Genomic DNA, 23,616 nt, shown 5'->3' with positions numbered 1-23,616 from the left:
GACAACAACAATGGGTAAATGGCGATAAATGGGCTACACACAGGGCCTGAGTTCGAGCCTGGGGCCGACAGATAAACTAAATGAAGTACCGTGTTAATGAACAGTCCAGCAGGCATCTTCTCTGTAGCCGAGTGATCATAGGGTCATATAAATAAATAGAAAATGTTTATGTAATTCATTTCATGAAATTTACAAACCAAACACCACACTTTCTTACCTTGCAAAAAGAAATGTAACTATATTTTATTCTACCAACAAAAAAGCTGTTAGAATTATAGCTGTGTGTGTATGTCCCTTAAGGTTCTTGTGTAATGTGATATTGTACCCCCTAGCCCAATTGTCCTTTGTATATTCTATATATAAACTTGTGTTCCCCCATGTACTTTTTGTATTGATTTGTTAAGAAAAAAGGGGGAAAAATAATATAAAAAACGAAACAAAAATTAAGTCAACATGGGAAAATGAGTATATATATTTTTTGTTGTTGAGAATATTCGCATGAAAATCTGTTTTCCGTGCCAAATGGACGGAAACCTAGTTATAGGCTCACAAATAAAGACTCTGTATCGGGACAAAGATGTTTGAGACATTTTATATAAAAACAAAATTAATCAAAAGACACCTTTTGATTTCAGTGATGTACCCAATTGTCATACTAAAGTAAAAGTAAAGATACCTTAATAGAAAATGACTCAAGTGAAAGTCACCCAGTAAAATACTACTTGAGTAAAGTCTAAAAGTATTTGGTTTTAAATATACTTAAAAGTATCAAAAGCAAATGTATACTGAAGTATCAAAACTAAAAGTATAAATCATTTCAAATATTAAACAAACCAGATGGCACAATTTGTGTTTTTATTTATTTATTTATGGATAGCCAGGGGCACACTCCTACACTCAGACATAATTTACAAGTGATGCATTTGTGTTTAGTGAGTTTGCCAGATCAGAGGCAGTAGAGATGACCAGGGATGTTCTCTTGAAGTGTGTGAATTGGACCATTTTCCTATCCTGCTAAGCATTCAAAATGTAACAAGTACCTTTTGGGTGTCATGGAGTATGGAGTAAAAAATACATGATTTTCTTTAGGAATGTGATAAAGTGAAAGTAAAAGTTGTCAAAAATATAAATAGTAAAGTACAGATACCCAAAAAACTACTTAAGTAGTACTTTAAAGTATTTTTACTTAAGTACTTTACACCACTGTTTGATTTAGTCATTTGATTTTAGTTTTTCAATTAACAGCTGTGTCACTAAACAAGACATTATAAAAAGCTATCTGTTTAATCAATAATCAAGTTTTTCATGTACAATTTAGCAAACTTATATAGAGTAACACAGTATGAGTCATAATACCCATAAAGCCTAGTGGTCAAACAGGGAAATGGTTCCAATAGTTTTTCCACCATTCATTTTTCCCATAGGGGATTTCAGAAACAATTAAAATAAGGGCTGTGTTTCGTGTAGGCTTACCCTGGCATGACATTTTGATAACAGTGTAAATCTCTCTAGGACAAGGTGACCTTATCAAAACGTCACACCAGGGTAAGCCTACACGAAACACAGCCCTTATTTTAAGTGTTTCTAAAATTATGTATGGTGGGGAAATGATTGGAACCATTTCCCTGTTTGACCGCTAGGTTTTATGTTTATGACACCTCCACTGTGGGGCTCTATGAAATGAGACACAGTTTTGCAAAGCTGAATGTCAAATTGAGTCAAGTACAATTTAGTGAACTTGCTGTTTCTCTACAATTAAATTAAAATACAATTAACAGTTATTGGGTGTATACTGGCACAACCCTAAACAAAGCACAAATTGGCATACCATTGATTATATTAATTAAAAAACAAAACGTTTGTGTTGAAAGTATATTGTCCACAAGCAAGAGCTTCCAGGTCTTAGACAGCAGGTGGAAACAGGAGATATTCTTATAGCACTCCAGTAATATTGAGAAGGCCTTTCATATTGATCCTATTTTCCCTTGTGCAGTATTCATCCACTCTCCCTTATTACTATAACTCGTTCTGTGAACAAATAAAAAACATTTTGACAGTTAACTCAGGAAATAAGAAACTCAATATAATAACTCAATTACAGTTACTTTAGACAGTAACCATCTTTTCCTCAGAGATCCTTCATTAAACCACAGTATTTTTCGCACCCTCTTGCTCCTGGATATGTAATTTTGCTGCCTAAAAGTAAAAGAAAATAAAAGTTATACCAGTAGATCCAAACGGCCTAGCAGCAGTCGATGGAATCCCATTATTATACTGCCTGTCTTGATTAGAGTAGACCGGCATGTAAATCAAATGTACTACAGACGAGAGGTCATTAAAGGTTACGTGTGTCTCACCTTTTGGACAAGCACGGTGGTCTCTGTGTCAGCATCGGAGCCATCAGAAGCCGCTCCGTTCTGCACACTGTGGGCCCCAGAGTCCTCAGGGGCCACAGGGCTCTCTATGGTCAGCTGGGGGGTGTCTATGGCCGAGAACTGGAGCTCAACGTTCTCTGAGTTATTGGAGTTGGTCACATCGGAAGTACTCGCTGTCAACGCAGAAGAGCTTTCTTCTTCTTCTCCTTTCTTATCTGAGGTGGTGGAGTGCTGGTCTGAAGGAGGCTCTCCCTCTTTCACATCCTTCTCTTCCTCCGTCAGTTTCTCTTCTGACTTCTGGCCGCTGCCAGAGGCCCCTTTTGTGGTGGTGTTATCCCTGCTTTCAGATTCCGGTTTCTTCTCTGCAGTGGGGCCTTCACTGCGGGTGGAATCTGCAACCAGGTCTTGGGCCCCTGAAGAGGGCTCTTTAGTAGGTGGGGACCGTGGGGAGACTGCAGGGGTGCTGGTGAGTGACTCATCATAGTGAGGACTACTAAGGGATCTGAAGCTGGACCTGTCTCTAGTGAGGGTGCCGGACTTGCCCGGACTATAACTCTGATGGAAGTCAGAGAAGCTAGCGCTCCACGACCTGGGGGACATGAAAGATCGCCTCTTCAGAGAGCCAGTCCTGAAAGATATGTGAGAGGAGGGATAGGATGACTACATGTTGATACGCTTACTTTGCTTTAATTACCGTTATGCTTTATGTAACACGCACTATTTCGTTCATCCCAGACCACAGCTCATCGATAGACTCAAAATGGGAGGAAAGTTAATTTTAAAAAACAGGGCTGGTGAGAGATGTAAAATCCTAGCCAACTTACTGATTCAACCCTTTGACGACAAAATCCTTGTCTGGATGCTGATCCTTCAGGTCCTTCATCACATTCTGCAAATCACTGTTGAACTGAAAGAGAGGATATTACACCAGTTTAAGAATAGATATAAACTGAAAGAGCTAGGACTTTTGTTACCTAAATGCTGACAAAACAGTTCAGTTTTTTATAAACCAAAGCAAAGCCCCACATAACTACTTTTTTTACTGTGTTCCCACCCCAGTTATTGAGAAGAATATGACCTGCACATACCGTAGTCATTTCCTTGAAGAAGGTGTCCCGTAAATTTGAGATGGCTGTGAAGACTGACACATAGCATCCAATTCGACTTCAGGAACAAATTGAAGAGAAGAAAAAACATTATTCATATAAATTGTCCGCTACTTTTTCTTCATTGACACACTTGACCTGATGATGTATTTGTCATTCTGCTATGTGGCTATGTGCGGACTACCGACTCCTTACCTGTCGTAGAGAGTAGGGAGCTCATCCCTCAGCTCTCTGTTGATGTCCTCAAAGACAATCTGGGTTCTGTTTACCTCCTCAGCTGCCTGTACCCGAGAGAAGCACCATGACGAGGAGAGTTTGTAGTTTTGTTTAAATGATCATTGCTGTGCAAATTAAGTAGACAGGGGTATCTTGTCTGTCTGACCTTGGCTATTTTGACATCATCTTTCTTTTTAGCATTCTGCATCGCCTCCAAGTGGTGACGGGAGGAATCGTAGTCGACTAACTTCCTGCCTCGTTTGGCCACCCTCTCCTGGGGGGTTGGAGGAAAGGAATAATGCCCATGTGAGATCAAATATTTAGGGAGTGTGTGTGTGTTTCCATCCTTACCCTGACATCTGGGAACTGGCTTATGTAAGACTCCATGGTGCAAAGTGCCTTATCTATCAGCTTCGCCTCATAATCATTCCACAGGAGGTCTTCACCCTGTTGGCATATGGAGAAAATGTATGTTTTTTTTATACAGAAATGTGCATAATAATAATCAACAGTCATGCATGCCATTCTTAATAATACAGCAGTGCTATGATTGACCTCTACAATGGTCCCCAGGTCCTCTTCTCCATCCCAGTCCGGCTCATAGACACCATACAGAGACTGGGAAAGACGTTTTGAAGCTTCCCGCATTCCTGTGGAAAGTCGACAGCATGGATCACATGTTATCAGACTGGGGCACTACTGATGGTGCTAAAGCTATAGAAAACCATGCAATTTATGGACAACATCATACAGATCACGTTTAATTTACAACATAGACAGACTGAACAAATGTTTACCTTTGACAGAACTAAGGTAAATCTTCAGGTCCTTGTATAACCGGTTCCCATCAATCTGCAAACAGAGATTATAGAGTGACTCATCTTGTCTGTAGGCTATACATACATCTATGGGATTTACTGGGGCACATTTACAGGCCTTTTCTATAGAATATAAATCACATATCCGTTTAAGGTTATCGTTACAGGTTCATACACATGGTATGGTCTGATCTCTGTGTAGTACTGTACTGTCATGGTGACTACCTGTTGGTCATTCAGATTTAGGAGGCATTGTTCAAATATTTCATCTTTGGTCTCCACTGTCTTTCCAAACTTCTGCAAGACCTAAAAAGTAGGGAATACTATACATGTCAAACCACAAACAACTTGATAATAATATTGTGCATTATATTGAGAAAGTTAAAGTACTGTATACCTTCTCTTTGCCCCTGCTCAGCTGCCTTTGGAATCTTTTAGCAAAGATCCCAGTGCCTCCTTTTGGACCATTGCCCTCTGCCATAATTTCTCCTTTTCCCCGGTGTTGAGCTTTTTATCCCTGGAAATGTAGAGGTTGAGGAAAGACAAGTTAAGACATTAGTCGGGATCGGGATAGATGCCTATTAAGCTCAAGATCAAAAGTGCATCAAACATGTCTAAAGTCTATGGCAGTTTTAATGACTACATTTTTTTATTTAACTAGACACGTCAGTTAAGAACAAATTCTTATTTACAATGACAGCCTACCCCAGCCAAACCCTAACGACGCTGGGCCAATTGTGTGCCGCCCTATGGGACTCCCAATCATGGCTGGTTGTGATACAGCCTGGAATTGAACCAGGGTCTGTAGTGACGGCTCTAGCACTGAGATGCAGTGCCTTGGACCGCAGCGCCACTCGGGATTCCCCCTGTGTTCCCAGTGTTCTTAGCACACCTATGTCTGATGAATGTATTGCATTATTAGCCCGGGAGGAAGGAAGGTGAACTGGTGATGGCTTGAGTTTGAAGTGGAGGGAGTACAGGGCTTAGCATGTCTCTCTCTCGAGGCTAAAAATAGATTTTGGCTTGGAAAAGTTGAATATTTTCAGAAGGGTCGGATAATTGGTTAAGGGCAGAGGATTGGAGAGGAGATCGAGGGAGGCAGAGGATGGGTTTGAATCTGTTGAAGCTAGAAATAACAAGTGAGAGGTTGTCAAGGAAGATTGGTGTCAAGTTCAAACAGGTTGAGCTGGACGGCAGTTTGAGTTCTGGAGGTGAAATGGAAGGGGTAGAAGGTGTGAGGAGCTCGGAGCCCGAGCCTTGCATTGATGCACATGGTTATGATAAAGATACATTTGGTCCAGTAGGAGTGCCATTTTTGGATAAAGTGGATCCTTGCCTTTTGGTGGATCCATTTGTGGTTTCAGTGAAGGTAAACTGTAGTGGACTTGTTATATTTGTTTGTGTTTCTTCTGACCAGAACTAGCGGGCGCTCCGTGTCACACAACTTGGGTCAAGATCTGTTTCTTGCTTTGCTCTTAGGAACAGGGCACCATTAAAATTAGCTATTTCTGGTGTAGTGTTTAGTGTGGAGGTGAAGTTGAAGATTCCTGGTGTTTGTGACGCCCCCCGTTTGGTGCGACGCAGACCCGGTGGTGAGCGTGGTGAAACAGAGGAGTCACTGTCAGTCCTTTTGAGTTTTGAGTCAGAGTCTTTACCCGACAAGGTCATGTTAGGATATATCAGTTATCCTGTTAAAGCTTTTGTGGCGAATCCACTGCACTGTTTCAGGTGCAACGTTTATGGTCATGTCACAGCAGTGTGTATGAGGGAAATTCCAGGATGTGGGAAGTGTGCAGGAGGGCATGGGATAGAGGATTGTGTCGTTTTGGTGGATAAAGTTGTGTGTCAACTGTAGGGGTGCACATGTTGCTGTGGATCGGAAGTTTAGTGCCGAACGTGTCTTATGCTGAGGCAGTGAAGAAAGTAGAAGAGGATGGGTCAAGGGTGAGGGATTCTGAGAGGATATCTGTGCTAGCACAGAGGGATAGACCAATGAGAGATATACAGTATGCTTCAGTTAGGTTGGCTTCTTAGCGTTCATAGCAATGGTTATCAACTGTACTGCAGAAATTGAACATAAATCATAGAAAATATATGTTGTGGTGGCAGCTGCAGAAAAATATTTGGGAGTACGAGATTTTACTTCAAAAGAGTTACAGCATGTGTTGAGTGGTAGTGTCCCATCCTCTCAGAAGAGTTACAGCATGTGTTGAGTGGTAGTGTCCCATCCTCTCAGAAGAGTTACAGCATGTGTTGACTGGTAATGTCCAATCCTCTCAGAAGAGTTACAGCATGTGTTGAGTGGTAGTGTCCCATCCTCTCAGAAGAGTTACAGCATGTGTTGAGTGGTAGTGTCCCATCCTCTCAGAAGAGTTACAGCATGTGTTGAGTGGTAGTGTCCCATCCTCTCAGAAGAGTTACAGCATGTGTTGAGTGGTAGTGTCCCATCCTCTCAGAAGAGGTACAGCATGTGTTGACTGGTAATGTCCAATCCTCTCAGGCCGTTGGCCTGGGGTAGGATAAGATAGGGTTAAAGTAAAGGTGATGGGTTGTAATGAGATTTTGTATCACAAAGTGTAATTGAGCTATACTATAGTTCAGTTGGGAGCGTAATGCAACATACTGGATGCCAACCGCTGTTAAACCTCACCAAAGAAGAAGAAGACGCCGCCGCCTATGTCTTATCAAATTGTCATTGGCCACGCCTACATACTATGGAAGTGAACTTTACACAGGACTGTTTTAAAATAGTGGGGCTGGTCCGATGTTATAGAATTTACTGGACCTGATAAAGGGAGTACGATAGCAAAATGTGCAGCTACAGACCTGAGAATCCAGTGGACTGGATGGGCCATATCAGGAGCTCTCAAAACCGAGAAGTTCTATGATTTAGCAGGTATATAACATGTTGATTTAAAGCATACCAATTCACGCCGAGGCGTGTTTGCAGGGAATCGCTACGATTTCAACCATTGGTTGAATAAGTAATCGAATCTATTAGGTTTGGGCATAGGCCTATTCTAAATAAACAATAATGCGGTCAAACAAAATGTATGAAATGGAATTAGGCTTTTTTTACGTTAATGAAAGTATAACATTTTGTAGCTGATGAATATCAATGTTACAAAACCACTGTTATTTAAACTTCAACATTACCACCAACTGATTTAGTCACCCTTGCAAGCCTCTATAAATAAGAATGCTAAAGCAATCATCCAAAATGATCCAAACTCCAAGATGATTTGCCACAAATTGTCACATTGTAGCGCGAGATTGGTCAACTTGTATCGTGATATGTTTACCATAAAAGGTTACTCTGTAGCTCGCACGACTTAAATTTGTACAGTAGATCAATTTTACCAATGCAATATTGTTACGCCCTTTGCCGATCATCAAACATTTGCTATGGTAAAGGGAAATTCCACGATAAGACTGATGCTGAAACTCAGATTTGTTTACTTTAAAATGTATACCAAACAAAAAAAAATGATTGCAAAGTTAAACAATTATGCACAATTACTACTTTTAACAATTTCCACGGAAAAATTTACAAAAACACATTTACAAATGCAAAGTTTGGTAATAATGAGTTTGTGCCATCATTCTGTCATTAACTTTTTATGATAGGCTTGAACTGAGTTATTATCGCATGTGTCATAATTTTTTTTGTTTTGATGCAAAGTTTGGTAACCCAATGATTACACAAACCGCACAAACTGTCATTCTGTTACCAAACTTTAAATATGCACTGTTCTTCAAGTAAATGTGTTTTTGCAAGAGGTTCAGTTGAAATTGTTAAAAGTAATCCTTGTGCATAGTTGTTTAACTTTGCAATCATTGTTTTTTGTTTGGTATACATTTTAAAGTGAAAAATCGGGGTGTATCAGCATCACTCTTATCGTGGAATTGGCCATTACCATAGCAGATGTTTGATCGACAAAAATGGCGTAGCAATATTGTAACGTACTGTATCACTCTGTTGCCATGGAATTGCCTTAAACCAAAAAACATTGAATGTGACAATTGTTGGCTTTTGCCTTATTATAGTATAATATGTTCCAACAGATTTGTCTACATATGAACTGTCAAAATGCAAGTTAAAACTGTTAGGACAGTATGTGCCATTCAGAATGAACAATTTACTTTACCGTTATGTAAAACACTGCAACTTACCTGTAGACACTGAATGGGCATTCCTTGTCAATGCAACAAATTAATTGCATTTCTTGACAAGCTTCTTTAACCTGTCTTCTTGTGCTGCTCCACTGCTCTGTATGTGCTCATCGAAAGTTTTACCCTTGAACTTTGGAGCTAATTGTCACTGTCTGTAGGCTACTGGGTAACACATTAATTGAACACGCCTTACTGTGAAACTTCTATTTTTTAGGGTCTGGCACATTTATATTACTTGCCCACCTGAGTTGCTATTGGGGAGGGACTCTCGTCATTTGAGGCAAAAATGTGCAGACTGGATTGGTGACAGCATGGGGAGTAAGGTAAGCTTGACAGAGTCAGGGTGAAAGGGTTTCCAATCTAGTGCACAGGTGGCCAGTGGCACCTTAATAGGGGAGGAGAGGCTCATAATAATGGCTGGAACAGAATTAATGGAATGATATCAAACACTTTCAAACACATGGTTTCCATGTGTTTGATACCATTCCATTCACTCTATTACAGCCATTATTATGAGCCGTCCTCCCCTCAGCAGCCTCCTGTGATCTAATATCCAATCCCATCAGTGGAGAAGAACAAAAAAGTTATAAACACCTGCAGAGCTTTAGTGTTCTCTGCTCATTTGCTTTTCATTCAACAAAGTTGTGTATCAGTTCAGCAGTCTTAGCCAAGGCTAAGGCTTGGCCCAGCACAGTGTTGCAGAACCCTTTATGGTTGTGAGTCATTATGGTTGGGTTAATGAATAATGCTGGGGATAATGTGACAACGGTACTCATGTTCTAACCTCTGCAGGCTTGGAACATTCTTTTTCATGCGGATCGTGAAGGACGGCAAGGATCACAGGTTTAACAATGTCAGAGACAGCCCAGGGACATTCTTTGTGTACTGTAATGTTCAAGGTACTTTGAATCATTATGGTCACCGGCTTTTCTTTTTCTCACTCAGCCACCACAGCAGTGATTTCCATCGTCCTTAAGCAACCCTCTGTAGCCCATTAGGGAATCCACTTAAACTCACTGCTCAGTCTTATTTGCTCCTTATAAATTTGAGATTAGGATAGCCACTGATATCAGGGTTGTGTGCATTGTGCCCAAATGGGAGAGAACATAAATTAGTGTTACCAGTGCACACTGACAGTATACAGTACTCTTTTGCAAATGTTTTCTTCTATTTTGGTCCCAGGTGAATGTCTTGTTGAGTAGGGGCATAATCTTGACGTGTGCAAATATTATTTAGACACCTTTGATCTATTCTACCAATGGTTCAGTCAATTATTTATTCCTCTACCTTTCAGTTGTCTGGGTGTTTGACGCTCTTGCCCACCCTCATGCTGAACAGTGAGCAGCGAGATGAGCCCTTGGGCCTGAGGGACTACCTGGGCTGGGGGATATGGAGCCTTGGCTTTGTCACAGAGGCCATCACTGACTAGCCGAAGTGGCTCGTCAAAGGGAACCCAGATAATGCTGTGAGTCAGCTTGGTGGGCTTCCTTAGGGGAGGTTGACCTTTTTTATAATCCTCATGGATGCAGTGGGGTAGTTGGAAAGTATTCTCACTACAAAGTGCTGTAAACATGAGTCACGACCACTCTCAAAACATTGAATAAACTTCCTGTATTTGTATGTTTGTTTTATAGTATATTAATTTATCCAAGGAATAGCCTCAAATCAGGCTTTCCATTCTCCCCAGGGAAAGTTAATCCAGAGCGGGCTGTGGGACAGCACCCTTACTACCTCGGGGAGATACTGCAGTGGTCTGGACTCTGGCTCTGCGATGAAGGGTCCCCAGTATGCCATCTCCTCTGTTTGTCTGGTTCCTGCTGTGTCACGCTAGTGGCATTCCCATCCTGGAGATGCGGGGTTCAGACTCTGCCTTCCAGAACACTCCTCTGGCCAATTCCCAAGTTCTGATGTTACACACTTTCTAATAGGATGTTCTGGCTCAAGGGGAAACTTTCTGAACAGGACCACTGTAATCATCAAGCACCCAGTGTGCTGGTTCTCTCCAGCAGTCTCTCATTCGAATCACACACACCGAAACGCCATTTTTTGAAACATTTCAGAGAACACCCAGTCTGACAGACATTCTAAATGTGGAACAAATGCTTTGATATAAACTCCTTTTCATGCAATTGCTGTGCAATAGCTTACTGTTATGTTCATAGGCAAATTCATTTGCTCTTTAAAATTTCTCAACGCTACCTTTCCAGGCATGTAAAAAGGCAGTTCATGCAGTAGACCTACTTGTACAGTGTTACTGTGCATATCATCTAGGACCAATTCATTCCTAACACCGTAGGATGACATTTTCCCTTCCTGGGAGCTAGTGTCAAGATTGGCGTAACAGAACACATTGTAGAGCAGAGACCTGACCTGCTGCCTTCAAAATGATCTGTATACCATCATGTGCTTTTGTTGAAGTTTTCAGCAATACCAGAAAATGCAATAATGAAACAAAGACAATTTTAAATATTGATCATACAAAATAACTGGTCCACAAAAAGCTTTGATCAAAACAAATTTGACATTCTTGTTGAAATGCCACCATTTCTACACTCTGGTTCTCTGATGCAGCATTCAAGTGTTCAATGCGGTTAGAGGTGCAGAACATTAGTCAGAACCAACCTCCCATTGTGCAAACAAAGATAGTCATATTGGCCAATACTGTAAGTTATATTTTTAGGAAACAAGGGAAGGTGAATTTCTTTCAAATGTATCCTCAAGTTGCAAAATGTGCTCAAGTCACCAAGCACACAGCTGCATGGTTACCTTAGTCAGTTGATTATCGCTAAAGAATGCTGCAGACATTTATCAAATGTGCCAAATTAATATTACTATACTGTGGCTAGTCTTGAGTATGTAAAAGACAAATTGAGTTAAACATGTACAATCAAACTGCTTAAGCATGTAGACATTACAAAAGGTGATTATATAAATAAACAGGAAAAAAATATATATATGCCACATGCAATAATAACTCCATTCAAGTTCAGCATAAAAAGCTCTATGCAATGTTTTCGAACTGGTAATGTGCAAGTTAAATTGTGTGTTAGATATTAGACAAACACCTGCCTAATTTCAGACATGCCCATTCTTTTTTATTTTATTTCACCTTTATTTAACCAGGTAGGCTAGTTGAGAACAAGTTCTCATTTGCAACTGCGACCTGGCCAAGATAAAGCATAGCAGTGTGAACAGACAACAACACAGAGTTACACATGGAGTAAACAATAAACAGGTCAATAACATGGTAGAAAAAAACAATGTTCTCAACCAATGTTCAACATTCTTTGTAAATAAATCACGGAAAGATACTGAAAACCTCATTGTATCTACAAACCTAGTAGGTTTCATTGCCTTTTTTTATTTTTTAAATCAGCGCTCCAAAAGATCCTGTTACACACTAAAACCTTAGCATTTTGAAATATAAAAACACAAAATAAGTGTTTACAGCGTCTGTGGAAGCATTAGTCTCAGTCTTGTGTAAAATTGTATAAAATAAAAAAAGTTTATCAATCTATTGCTAGGTATTGCATTTATTTCCCATTAGGTGAACAGAGCTGCCCGGCGGCTGCTTTGGATTACTTGAGGTGCGGAGATGCAAAGAAGTTTCCTGGGCGACTGGGGAATCCCACTACCACAGCAGCCTTACTCCCAAATCTGAAAGTTACAACACCACACACATATTAATCAACAGAAACCAAAGTTATAAGGAAGTGAATTAAGACTTGGGTGAAAAATTTACTCATGTCATTCACCTTAACAATCTGATAATTAGGTGAAAATGTACTCTAGACTGTCAGGTTTATAGACCAATGGTGTTTGATTCGAGACTAGTGACAACTCAAGTCCTTCAGACAGGATCTTTATACACATTGCAGTGACCTACTACAACACAAAATGCTGAATAAGTTAAATGCATGACAGCACAGAGTGCTTACTTGGGCGTGGTCTTGCTCAGGGTGGAACTCATATGTTGACCCAGGGAGCTGGAGGACGGGGTTTTGTTCATCTGGTGGTGCTCTGGAGTTGTGAGGGGACCCAGCATGCTCACTGGAACAATATTAAACACAGTCAACATTAGTCACATTACCACAGTTCGTTACCAAGCTGTATATTTTCATTAGTTCTTATAAATAAAAATTCTTCAATCTTCAATATAATAACACAAGAACCTAAGAGATTTGTAGGGATGCATGCTATATCGGTGAACATATTGGAATCGGTCGGAATTAGCTAAAAATGCCAACATTGGTATTGCCCTGATGTCTAGTTTAACGGTGATGTGCAAAACCGATGTCAAAGCTGACGTGCATACCTATGTAAAACGTAGGTACATGACGTAATGACACTACACAGCATTTCTAACCTAGCCCACAATGTCTGCTGTGTGGATTGAGCAGTCATTTGAAAGAGTAACAACATTTCAGCGAGACAACTCAAAGGCAAAATCCATTAAAGCCAAGATAATGGCATTCATTGCCCTTGACAATCAACCGTTCTCTGTCATGGGTGATGTTGGCTTTTGCGACTGGTCGAGCACCAGTACACACTACCAAGTGTGCTATTTTTCAGATGTTTCCCTACCAGAGTTACACAGTAATAGCGTCACTGCTATTAGCTTCACGACCTACTATGGAACGCCATTTGGGTCTTTGCGTGTTGAAAAAGATACATGTCAAATAACACTATTTGACACGTTAAATAACCTTTTAATTTGACACGTCAAATAACACAGTTCTATTATAGAATGTTGTGTGTTCTGAATTTGCACGTGCAGGCCAAGCGCCACCACTACTATTAGTAGCACTGTCAAAGCTGTACAAAAAAAGCCTGCAAACAAGCAAACACCGGCCACGAACGATGTGTTTACAATAACGCTTTGGTAATAAAGCATTATTTGTTTGACTGCAACTTCTGGGGTACCTAGCTAGCACCAATACAACCAGCCTGAAAACAATGACCAGTAGAAACTGCAGTCATTTTCATTATTCTTAGGAATCCTTGTGAGTAAGTATTAGCTAGGTAGCCACTTGTTGTTCGACCTATTGAAATTGAACTTCAGTTCATGAAAATACATAGCTAGCCAGCTACCCAAAGCTAACATTATAAGCAGCCAGCTTATAATGTTAGCTGGCTGCTTATAATGTCTGCCCAGAAATGTTCTATGGGATTGAGGTCCGGGCTTTGTGATGGCCACTCCAATACCTTGACTTTGTTGTCCTTAAGCCATTTTGCCACAACTTTGGAAGTATGCTTGGGGTCATTGTCCATTTAGAAGACCCATTTGCAACCAAGCTTTAACTTCCTGACTGATGTTTTGAGATGTTGCTTGAATATATACACAATTTTCCTGCCTCATGATGCCATCTATTTTGTGAAGTGCACCAGTCCCTCCTGCAGCAAAGCACCCCCACAACATGATGCTGCCACCCTCGTGCTTCACGGTTGGGATGGTGTTCTTTGGCTTGCAAGCCTCCCCCTTTTTCCTAATAACATATGGCCAAACAGTTGTATTTTTGTTTCATAAGACCAGAGGACATTTCTCCAAAGAGTACAATCTTTGTCCCCATGTGCAGTTGTAAACTGTAGTCTGGCTTTTTTATGGCGGTTTTGGAGTTGTGGCTTCTTCCTTGCAGAGCGGCCTTTCAGGGTATGTCGATGTAGGACCCGTTTTACTTTGATATAGATGCTTTTGTACCCGTTTCCTCCAGCATCTTCACAAGGTCCTTTGCTGTTGTTCTGGGCTTGATCTGCACTTTTCGCACCAAAGTACGTTCATCTCTAGGAGACAGCATCTCTTTCCTGAGCGGTATGACGGCTGTGTGGTCCCATGGTGTTTATACTTGCGTACTATTGTTTGTACAGATGAACGTGGTACCTTCAGGTGTTTGGAAATTGCTCTCAAGGATGAACCAGACTTGTGGAGGTCTACAATTTGTTTTCTGAGGTCTTGGCTGATTTCTTTTGATCTTCCCATGATGTCAAGCAAAGAGGCACTGAGTTTGAAGGTAGGCCTTGAAATACATCCACAGGTACACCTCCAATTGACTCAAATAATGTCAATTAGCCTATCAGATGCTTCTAAAGCCATGACATAATTTTCTGGAATTTTCCAAGATGTTTCAAGGCACAACCAACTTAGTGTATGTAAACTTCTGACCCACTGGAATTGTGATAGTGAATTATAAGTGAAATAATCTGTCTGTAAACAATTGTTAGAAAAATGACTTGTGTCATGCACAAAGTGGATGTCCTAACCGACTTGCCAAAACTATAGTTTGTTAACAAGAAATTTGTGAAGTGGTTGAAAAACTCCAACCTAAGTATGTAAACTTCCGACTTCAACTATAGCTACTAAAACAGATGTCGTTTTGCTATGTTTTTGGGGAAGAACATTGTTTGCATCCATGAACTAGCTAGCTTTTCTTTCTGACCAGCACTGTAGGTGCGCGAGACAACTTTAACAGCATCATAAAATACACATCGATGAATCGTTGTGACATATGAAATATGAGTGATAGTTATTACACATTGATTACACTACTTAAAAATTAATGAACGCGTTAAATTATTGTGACGTGCAGTCATATTCAGGTCCTGATTGGTCAACAAGGTTATTTGACACGTCAAAATGTTATTTGACATGCATCTTTTTTGACACGCGAAGACCCAAACGGCATTCCATACAAATCCTGGTTGAGAATGAAACAAATGAACAACGAAACAGCAAGTAAGTGAAAGAAATAGGTTTTGATTACGTTTTACTGGTAATGGGGACATATGTAAATGAAAACAATATAACTTTTTGGTCAGTGTGGTGTGTGTGTGTAACCTTTATTTAACTAGGCAAGTCAGTTAAGAACAAATTCTTATTTACAATGACGGCCTACCGCTGGGCCAATTGTGTGCCGCCCTATGGGACTCCCAATCATGGCCGAATGTGATACAGCCTGGATTCGAACCAGGGACTGTTGTGACACCTCTTGCACTGAGATGCAGTGCCTTAACACACTCACATGGATGCAGTGGTCTAACTATTTAACTGTACTAAAATGTTTAAAATGCCACAAAAATTTAAAATATCGGTATCAGGTTTTTTGGCAAGGAAAATATCGGATATCGGTATCGGCCAAAAATGTCATGCCGGTACATCACTAGAGATTTGGTTTTGGGTTACCGAGATTACGTTTTGCTAGACTCATGCACTCGCTCACCTTTCTGGTCAGGGGTATAATAGTTAGCGTTCTTGATGATCATGTGATCAGGATGTGGCTGGTCAAGGTCCACCATCATGAACTGGCTCCAGTACTCCACCGGCAGGCCCAGCAGACGCTCAATAACCTGGGTAACAATAGGAAAACATGAACTACTATAAATTACTCATGAGGGGGAAAATACAGTTGTATTGAATTGAAACGAATTACAGCCTATTGCGTCGTCCTCTTCCAAGCAGGCAAAACAGATCAAACAACTTGCAAGACAAAGACATATTGTTTTTATATAAAAATAGCAATCATGTCATTTTTGCAGCCCATGTGTTTTTGTGAAGAAATACTGCCACTTAAAACAAGAGCTGTGTTGTTGTAATGTGTCTTACCTTGGGCTGGCGTTTGGTGTCCTGTATGATTGTTATGGGCTCTGGGTCAGGCACTGCATGGCCAACGATAGTAGGCCCAAACACCCGTGCCAGATTGGTGATGTCCATCTTAGTGTCCAGGCTTTGGGCGACCCTGAAAGAGTTGATGGTGGTCAATAAGGAGCCCATGTATGGAAAAACACCCGTGTCACAGAATGCAACAAGCATGGCCTCTTTCTACAAGACATGTCAAGAAAGGCTTGGTTGTTCATATACAATTAAGTGAGTAAGCAGAGCTCTTAAATGCACAGCAGATGCTCACCTCTGGAGATGAATGGCCATGAAGGCCAGGGTGTCTCTGTTGGCCTGTGGCAGGTCACTGATGGTCTGGTACATCAGGGCAATGCTGTTATCCTCAAAAATGTTGTTTTATCGCTATAGAGCCAACACCTACCTGCAGCCTCCATGAAGGTGCGGTTGAGGCGGAAAGTAAGGAGGGGTTCTTTGAGGTTCCTGAGGAAGTCCTTGAGGAGGCCAGTGATGCAGTGGATATCTTCCACCTTGCTGAGCAGCGGGACAGTCTTCCCTCGCAAGAACTTATCCTTCAGTTCCTTCACTGTGCGGTCAGAACCAGACAGCCGATAGGGGAGTGTCTGGGAGTGAAAAGAAAGAGCATGGTGAAACTGTGCTCATTTATAGAGTCTTAACTTCCTATGGCTGCGTGGCAGTACTGAGTAGCTTGGATGAAAAGGTGCCCAGAGTAAACTGCCTGCTCCTCAGTCCCAGTTGCTAATAAATGCATATTATTAGTATATTTGGATAGAAAACACTCTGAAGTTTCTAAAACTGTTTGAATGATGTCTGTGAGTATAACATAACTCATATGGCAGGCAAAAACCTGATTTAAAAAATCCAACCAGGAAGTGGGAAATCAGGTTGGTCGATTTTCAACTCAGCCCCTATCGAATACACAGTGGGATATGGGTCATTTTGCACTTCCTAATACTTCCACTAGATGTCAACAGTCTTTAGAACCTTGTCTGATGCTTCTACTGTGAAGTGGGGCCGAATGAGAGGGGATTGAGTAAGGTCTACCATGACCTGAACATGCACTGACCATGCACGTTCATGTGAGAGCGAGCTCTGTTCTATCGCATTTCTGAAGACAAAGGAATTCTCCGGTTGGAACATTAATGAAGATTTATGTTAAAAACATCCTAAAGATTGATTCAATACATCGTTTGATATGTTTCTACTGACTGATTCGGAACTTTTTGACATTTCGTCTGCTTTTAATGAACGCACTTCGTGACATTGGATTTGTTTACCAAACGCGCTAACAAAAGTAGCTATTTGGACATAAATGGACATTACCGAACAAATCAAACATTTATTGTGGAACTGGGATTCCTGGGAGTCCATTCTGATGAAGATCATCAAAGGTAAGTGAATATTTATAATGTTATTTCTGACTTCTGTTGACTGCACAATATGGCGGATATATTTTTGTCTTGATTGGGCTCTGAGCGCCGACCTCAGATTATTGCATGGTTTGCTTTTTCCGTAAAGATCTTTTGAAATCTGACACAGCGGTTGCATTAAGGAGAAGTGGATCTAAAATTCAATGTATAACACTTGATCTTTGATCAACGTTTATTATGAGTATTTCTGGAAATTGATGTGGCTCTCTGCAAAATCACCAGATCTTTTTGGAACTACTGAACATAACTCGCCAATGTATACTGAGATTTTTTAAATATAAATATGAACTTTACCGAACAAAACATACATGTATTGTGTAACATGAAGTCCTATGAGTGTCATCTGATGAAGATCGTCAAAGGTTAGTGATTAATTTGATCTCTATTTCTGCTTTTTGTGATTCCTGTCTTTGCCTGGAAAAATGGCTGTGTTTTTCTGTGATTTGGCGGTGACCTAACATAATTGTTTGTGGTGCTTTCGCTGTAAAGCCTTTTTGAAATCGATGAGCAGGTGTCCACATGGTTTTGGTCATGTAGTGTATATAGCACATTATCGTCTCAATTACATAATGTATTGGTTGTCTTAGCCCTTCTCCCTGCTAATGGTTTGGCTATGAGTAACATAATTGATGATTCAGAGGCTCAAGAATTTAGACAAGACAAAGATACAAGCTTACCAGAGAGTCATCTGTTTTATCATAGCTGATGTCTGATAAAATGGGGGCAGACTCATCTATGGTCTGCAATCTATGGAAAACAAAATGAAATACTGTAACACTTCAGGTGTTGATATATTACAGAAAAGGCTTTGATAAGCTTTCAAACTCTGGAAGAGGAGCAAGACACTAGCAGGGGATCCTTAACTTCTGCTGGTGTTAAGGTTGGCTCGTGCTGCCTGAGATCGAGCGTTGAGGAAAGCCAGAGCAGAACGCTGCTCTTCATTCAGCTGGAAGCTGTTGCTGGAGCCCTCAGTGATCAGAAGCTCCCGAATCAGCTGGATCTGACGGTCCTGTAACACAACAAAACGCAGGGAGAAGGAAGGTGAGAGGAGTTGTATAAAGCCATTCAACAGTTTCTTCAGAGAAGAGTGAACCAGTCGGAGGGTACCAGTAAAGAGAATAAAATCAAATATGAATTAGACTTGCTGTGAATACACACCAACTTCTCACAGTCAGCCTCTGCCTTCTGGTGCCTGCGGAACTCCACGTCGACTTGATTGCGAGCATGCTTGAGTTTGACTTCCAGGGCTCCCCTCTCAGTTTCTGCTTTGGCAAGCACTTCCTTGCAGGACCCCAGGTCCTGTTCAAACCTAAGCCATCTACACGACAGTCCTCAAAGTTGAGGGCCATCTGGATGAACTCTGATACGAGAAGATGCACAATAAAGGTGTGGTAGCTTTGAATATATATTGTCCAGCATTGTCTACATTATTAATATCCATGTCTAATCAAATTAAATACAATTACTTACGGGGTTCAATGCTCTCATTGAGTATGTCAACATGACACCGCAGATTGTCAAACAAGCTGTGTAGGTTTAACACAGGAGCGTCCATCTTCTGAGAAAAATAAGGGCACATAGAAACCTCTGAAAATAAGTTTGCTAAATGTCAATAGGTGAATAACCTCGTCCCCAGGCTAATTGCGGATGGGCGAAAGTGTCTGGTGGTGGTGAACCCTGGCTGATCATTCATCATAGCCAACTATGATGAACAGATCAACTGTCTTTTCCTAATCCAAAAAATAGCACAGAATTTTTTTTAAAGAAGCAATTTCCCAACATTAGCGTACCAAATTTGCCACATAAAAGTCACCCAAATTAGCTAAAACTTGCACATTCAACATACAATTTAGATGGAAGGAAAGCAACAGTAGATTTAACTCAGACGCTAACGTTAGTTGGCTACAGTAGCTAGCCAACATTGCTGGTGATGTGTAATTTAAAAAACTACTGTACAGCTAACAGTTAGCTACTAGCATGCTAACGTTAGCTGCCACTACATACCGTTTGAGTCCACCACACTAATGAAAAAAGGCAGACAAAACAGAAACATCTTTGCACAGCCAAATGTTTTGACCTCTGTTTTTGCACTGGATGATCAAGTTTGTTATTCTTTTGTTTGGGTTATCTCACGCTAAACTCCTGGAAGTGTGTACAAGAAGCAAGGCAGGCGCGTTGCATTTCAAATTTACCCACTAGCCAATGAATATCAACTGACGTTCTTCACCTAGCTGTAAATCAACGCGCACATGGCGGTTACCACAGCCACAATGTCAAAATTGGCTATATTGTAAAAAAAGATTGGTCTTAATTTAAGGTTAGGGTTAGGCATAAGGTCAACAGTGTGATTGGGTTCAAAATCAGATTTTATGAAGATACATTTTTAAATAGGTGGCGTTTATGCCTTGTGGTTGTGATAACTAGCGACGACTGCCCCATTAAACGACTGTTGTTAGCGCTGATCCAGTATCCGCCAGTCCAGTCTTTCCTCCCCACAGAGTAGTCAATTAGTAGTCAATTAGTAGTCAATCTCTCTCATGGGAAAACACAAAACTCAAATCAGCTCCAAATGCAGCATACAAGAGTGAATAAAATGGGTGAAATATTTATGAACATCTGGGAAAATCTAATCCATATTACATTATACTGGTGAATATTATGATGACAATAATTATTGAGCATTAGTATTAATTAACACGAATTCTTATTCTTGTTATATCATATTGATTGATATCATATTAACACATTGATGATATTTCTATCATTATTAGGCTATTTGAACTCAGTAGCTGTGATTTATGGTTTTGACTAGAAGTTACTTTTTCGTAGCAGGTTAGGAGAATTAGGTTAAGTTTAGGATAAAGGTTGGTTAAAATGCTCTCCTAACCTGCTACGAAAAGTCACTTCCGGTCGTAGCTGTACTCCATCTAGTCAGAACTGTGATTTACATGGCATATGTGTTGCACCAATATGACTACTTACAGCCATAGAATGTTGATGAGCCAGAGGTTACGACTGTGTGTTGATTAATTTCAGAGTTTAACAACTGGGTTGGGTAGGTTACTTTCTAACTGTAACCCGTCACAGTTACCTGTCCAAAATTGTAATCAATAACGTAACTTTTGGATTAGCCAAACTCAGTAACGTAAACTGATTACTGTAATGAAACAGGCAGGGAGCAGGTCTCGAACCATCGACCTTTTAGCCCGAAGCCCGCGCGCTATCGACTGTGCCGCAAAAGCATGCACAAGTGGCAGAGTCGATTTCCGCGGTTATAAACCCAGGGTCGTTACACTACTTTGTTACTTTTGGATTACTATCCCATTTAGAGGAATCAGAAGAAGACAACATTTGGTGTGTCATGTCATCATAGTGGTCTCTGACTTGTGGTCAGACTCGGCTCAGGTGGAACAAACTTAATCTAGCCCTTTTGTTCAATGCTGATTCTGAATTGAATGCCATTGAGAAAACAGAAAGGTGTCATAATATATATTTTTCACAAACATCCTTTCTGAATTTAAAAGTAATCAATTAAGTAATACTCTAGTATCTGTAATCTGATTACATCGTTTTTGCTGGTAACATAACTGATTAGTTAAAAACAATTGGTAATCAGATTAAATGTTACTCCCCAACCCTTCTAATCAATGGTATGGGTTGGAAATCAGTGAGGAAGCAAGCAAATGGCCATAAACAGAACAACACACACACATACACACAAACTCTCCCTCCCGCGGAGATACTGTAGAAGAGACGGAGAGCGATAGAGAGAGAGCGAGCGAGCATTTTTACTTGGACAACTTGTGAACATCGCAAGTGCATTCATCCAGATCAAGTGCTGAAAGGAGCTCGATTTAATTCTAGGAAGAAGCTTGTTGAAGACAGCAAAGATGATTGCCACCACTCAACAGAACATGGGCACGGACCTGGTAAATGGCTATACTCAATACTGTTTGGTATTTTTTTTAGATGTTCCCAATATTGTTTTTTTATTTTATCATAGAGCAGGATCTGCGTTAATCTCATTGCATAAAGCTCTCTGATGAGCATGGCTATAACATTACAGTCGCAGAGGTCTGTGTGTGCGTGTGTCTACATGTGAGCGTATGCGCTTGAAGGATATTCTAAATGCGCCTGTTTTGTTTTTTATATCTCTGTTGTGACCAGTCAAATAGTTTTTACATTTAAATCAACATGATGTGATTATCAATTAGTATTTAGCCTTCCGTTGTGCTCTTTTATTCGTACTTAATATATACAGGCATCTCTTGAACAAGCTTCTGTGTGCACTGCAGTGTTCGCAGTGGTAACCCCAATACCGGTATTCCCCTCTTCTATCGCAAACTGCTTTGATGTAGTGATTTTTTTTGTTGGTAAACTGATTCAGTTAAATTATGTAGGCTATATTTTAAAACACATCATAATGCGTGTCGGTTGCGGTTATAGCAATTAAAATGCTGTAGTCATGGCTTACCCATGCCAAAGGGAATATAGGCCTACTTTATTAATTGATTTATAGCCTACAGCATGTGGATAAAGAGATCTGCAATCGAAGTGTGAATGAGGCACACAACTTGCAGCAGGTGATGGACAATCAAATGTATTCTGTAATTATATAAAGTGTATAGGCTCAATTAAGTTGATTTAAAATCTGAATAGCAAAGTTGACTTATTTACACCAGACCTTATTTTACCAGCATTTTCATTTCACACTTTTTGCCACTGTTTTTAATGCCATATTAATTTCCCCCTTGAATTATGTCCACTGCATGGTCATTCAGCAGCTCTGTGAGCCTATTCAAACAGAGAAGTTGCAACAGTTTTTGCATGTAGCTAGCTCTACTTGCAGGCTGTCAATAGGTTGCAGAATTGCTGATGCTCCAGAAATGTCCAGAAATGTAAAAGTAACAAAATGTGACTAGTTGGTTGCTTCTTGGTGGACAGTTGCTGATAGCTGCATACATGCTGTTTTTAATTAATTCTCTGAGAATTACATTGCTCCTGGATATTAGTTAGTGTTGCGATATGCTTTCCATCTCCAGTACAGCAGTACTTTATAGCCTTGCCAAGTCTAATTAAGAATACCCATCACCTTCTCAGCGACAGCAACAATTCAGCCGTGACGGCATTTTCAGTTCAGAGCTGCACTATTCATTTGGTTTACAAATCATGTGTCAGACTGTCAACAACATTGTTTTTAAGCAGTGCTGTGTTAGGTTGCATTGGTATTTTTTATACTGTGCAACATTGTGAATAATTGAAAATAGATTATAAATATCTTTCCTGTCTGAAGTGGCCAGTGGGGAATGTTTTATGCCTCCCAACAATTTAGAATTGATTCATTACATTTTGTAGGTTAAACAAGGAATCCACTAAACACTAGTTAGTGTATCTTTCCCAGGCAAATGTTTCTCTGTATTATTATGGCACAGTCCTTTTATTTTACACAGCCAAGCAATTCATATACTGCACCTCCGTGCTTGGTTCTGTTTCCACAGATTTGATCTGTGATGGGGTGGTTGAACAAGAAGAGTGTACTTTAAAAGGATGCATTTACAGTTGAAGTCGGAAGTTTACATACACCTTAGCCCTATCCCTGTTAGGGGATGCACATACAGTTGATGTCGGAAGTTTACATACACCTTAGCCAAATACATTTAAACTCAGTTTTTCACAATTCCTGACATTTAATCCAAGTAAAAATTCCCTGTCTTAGGTCAGTTTGGATCACAACTTTATTTTACGAATGTGAAATGTCAGAATAATAGTAGAGAGAATGATTTATTTCAGCTTTTATTTCTTTCATCACATTCCCAGTGGGTCAGAAGTTTACATACACTCAATTAGTATTTGGTAGCATTGCCTTTAAAT

General features: G+C 40.3%; 1 protein-coding gene and 3 pseudogenes across 1 annotated transcript in view; 2 read left to right on the top strand and 2 right to left on the bottom strand.

Moving 5' to 3' along the window:
• Window positions 1-799: 799 nt before the first annotated feature.
• LOC139557583 (bridging integrator 2-like) lies at window positions 800-8,963 on the bottom strand (annotated as a pseudogene).
• LOC139556868 (uncharacterized) lies at window positions 5,621-11,482 on the top strand (annotated as a pseudogene).
• Window positions 11,483-11,758: 276 nt separating this feature from the next.
• Window positions 11,759-19,984, bottom strand: LOC139556867 (rac GTPase-activating protein 1-like; annotated as a pseudogene).
• Window positions 19,985-21,474: 1,490 nt separating this feature from the next.
• The window catches only part of LOC139557578 (inactive dipeptidyl peptidase 10-like), a 47,462-nt gene continuing 45,320 nt past the window's right edge, over window positions 21,475-23,616 (top strand). Inside the window, exon 1 of the mRNA XM_071372571.1 lies at window positions 21,475-21,674. Within this exon, the coding sequence (XP_071228672.1) occupies window positions 21,636-21,674 (39 nt within the window). The 5' untranslated portion in view covers window positions 21,475-21,635. The remainder of the gene's footprint in view (window positions 21,675-23,616) is intronic.

The sequence above is a fragment of the Salvelinus alpinus genome, chromosome 28, assembly GCF_045679555.1.
Source record: "Salvelinus alpinus chromosome 28, SLU_Salpinus.1, whole genome shotgun sequence".
In the NCBI taxonomy this organism is placed as follows: domain Eukaryota; kingdom Metazoa; phylum Chordata; class Actinopteri; order Salmoniformes; family Salmonidae; genus Salvelinus; species Salvelinus alpinus.
The sequence above is the reverse complement of the archived record's forward strand: the minus strand, read 5'-3'. Positions and strand labels throughout refer to the sequence as shown.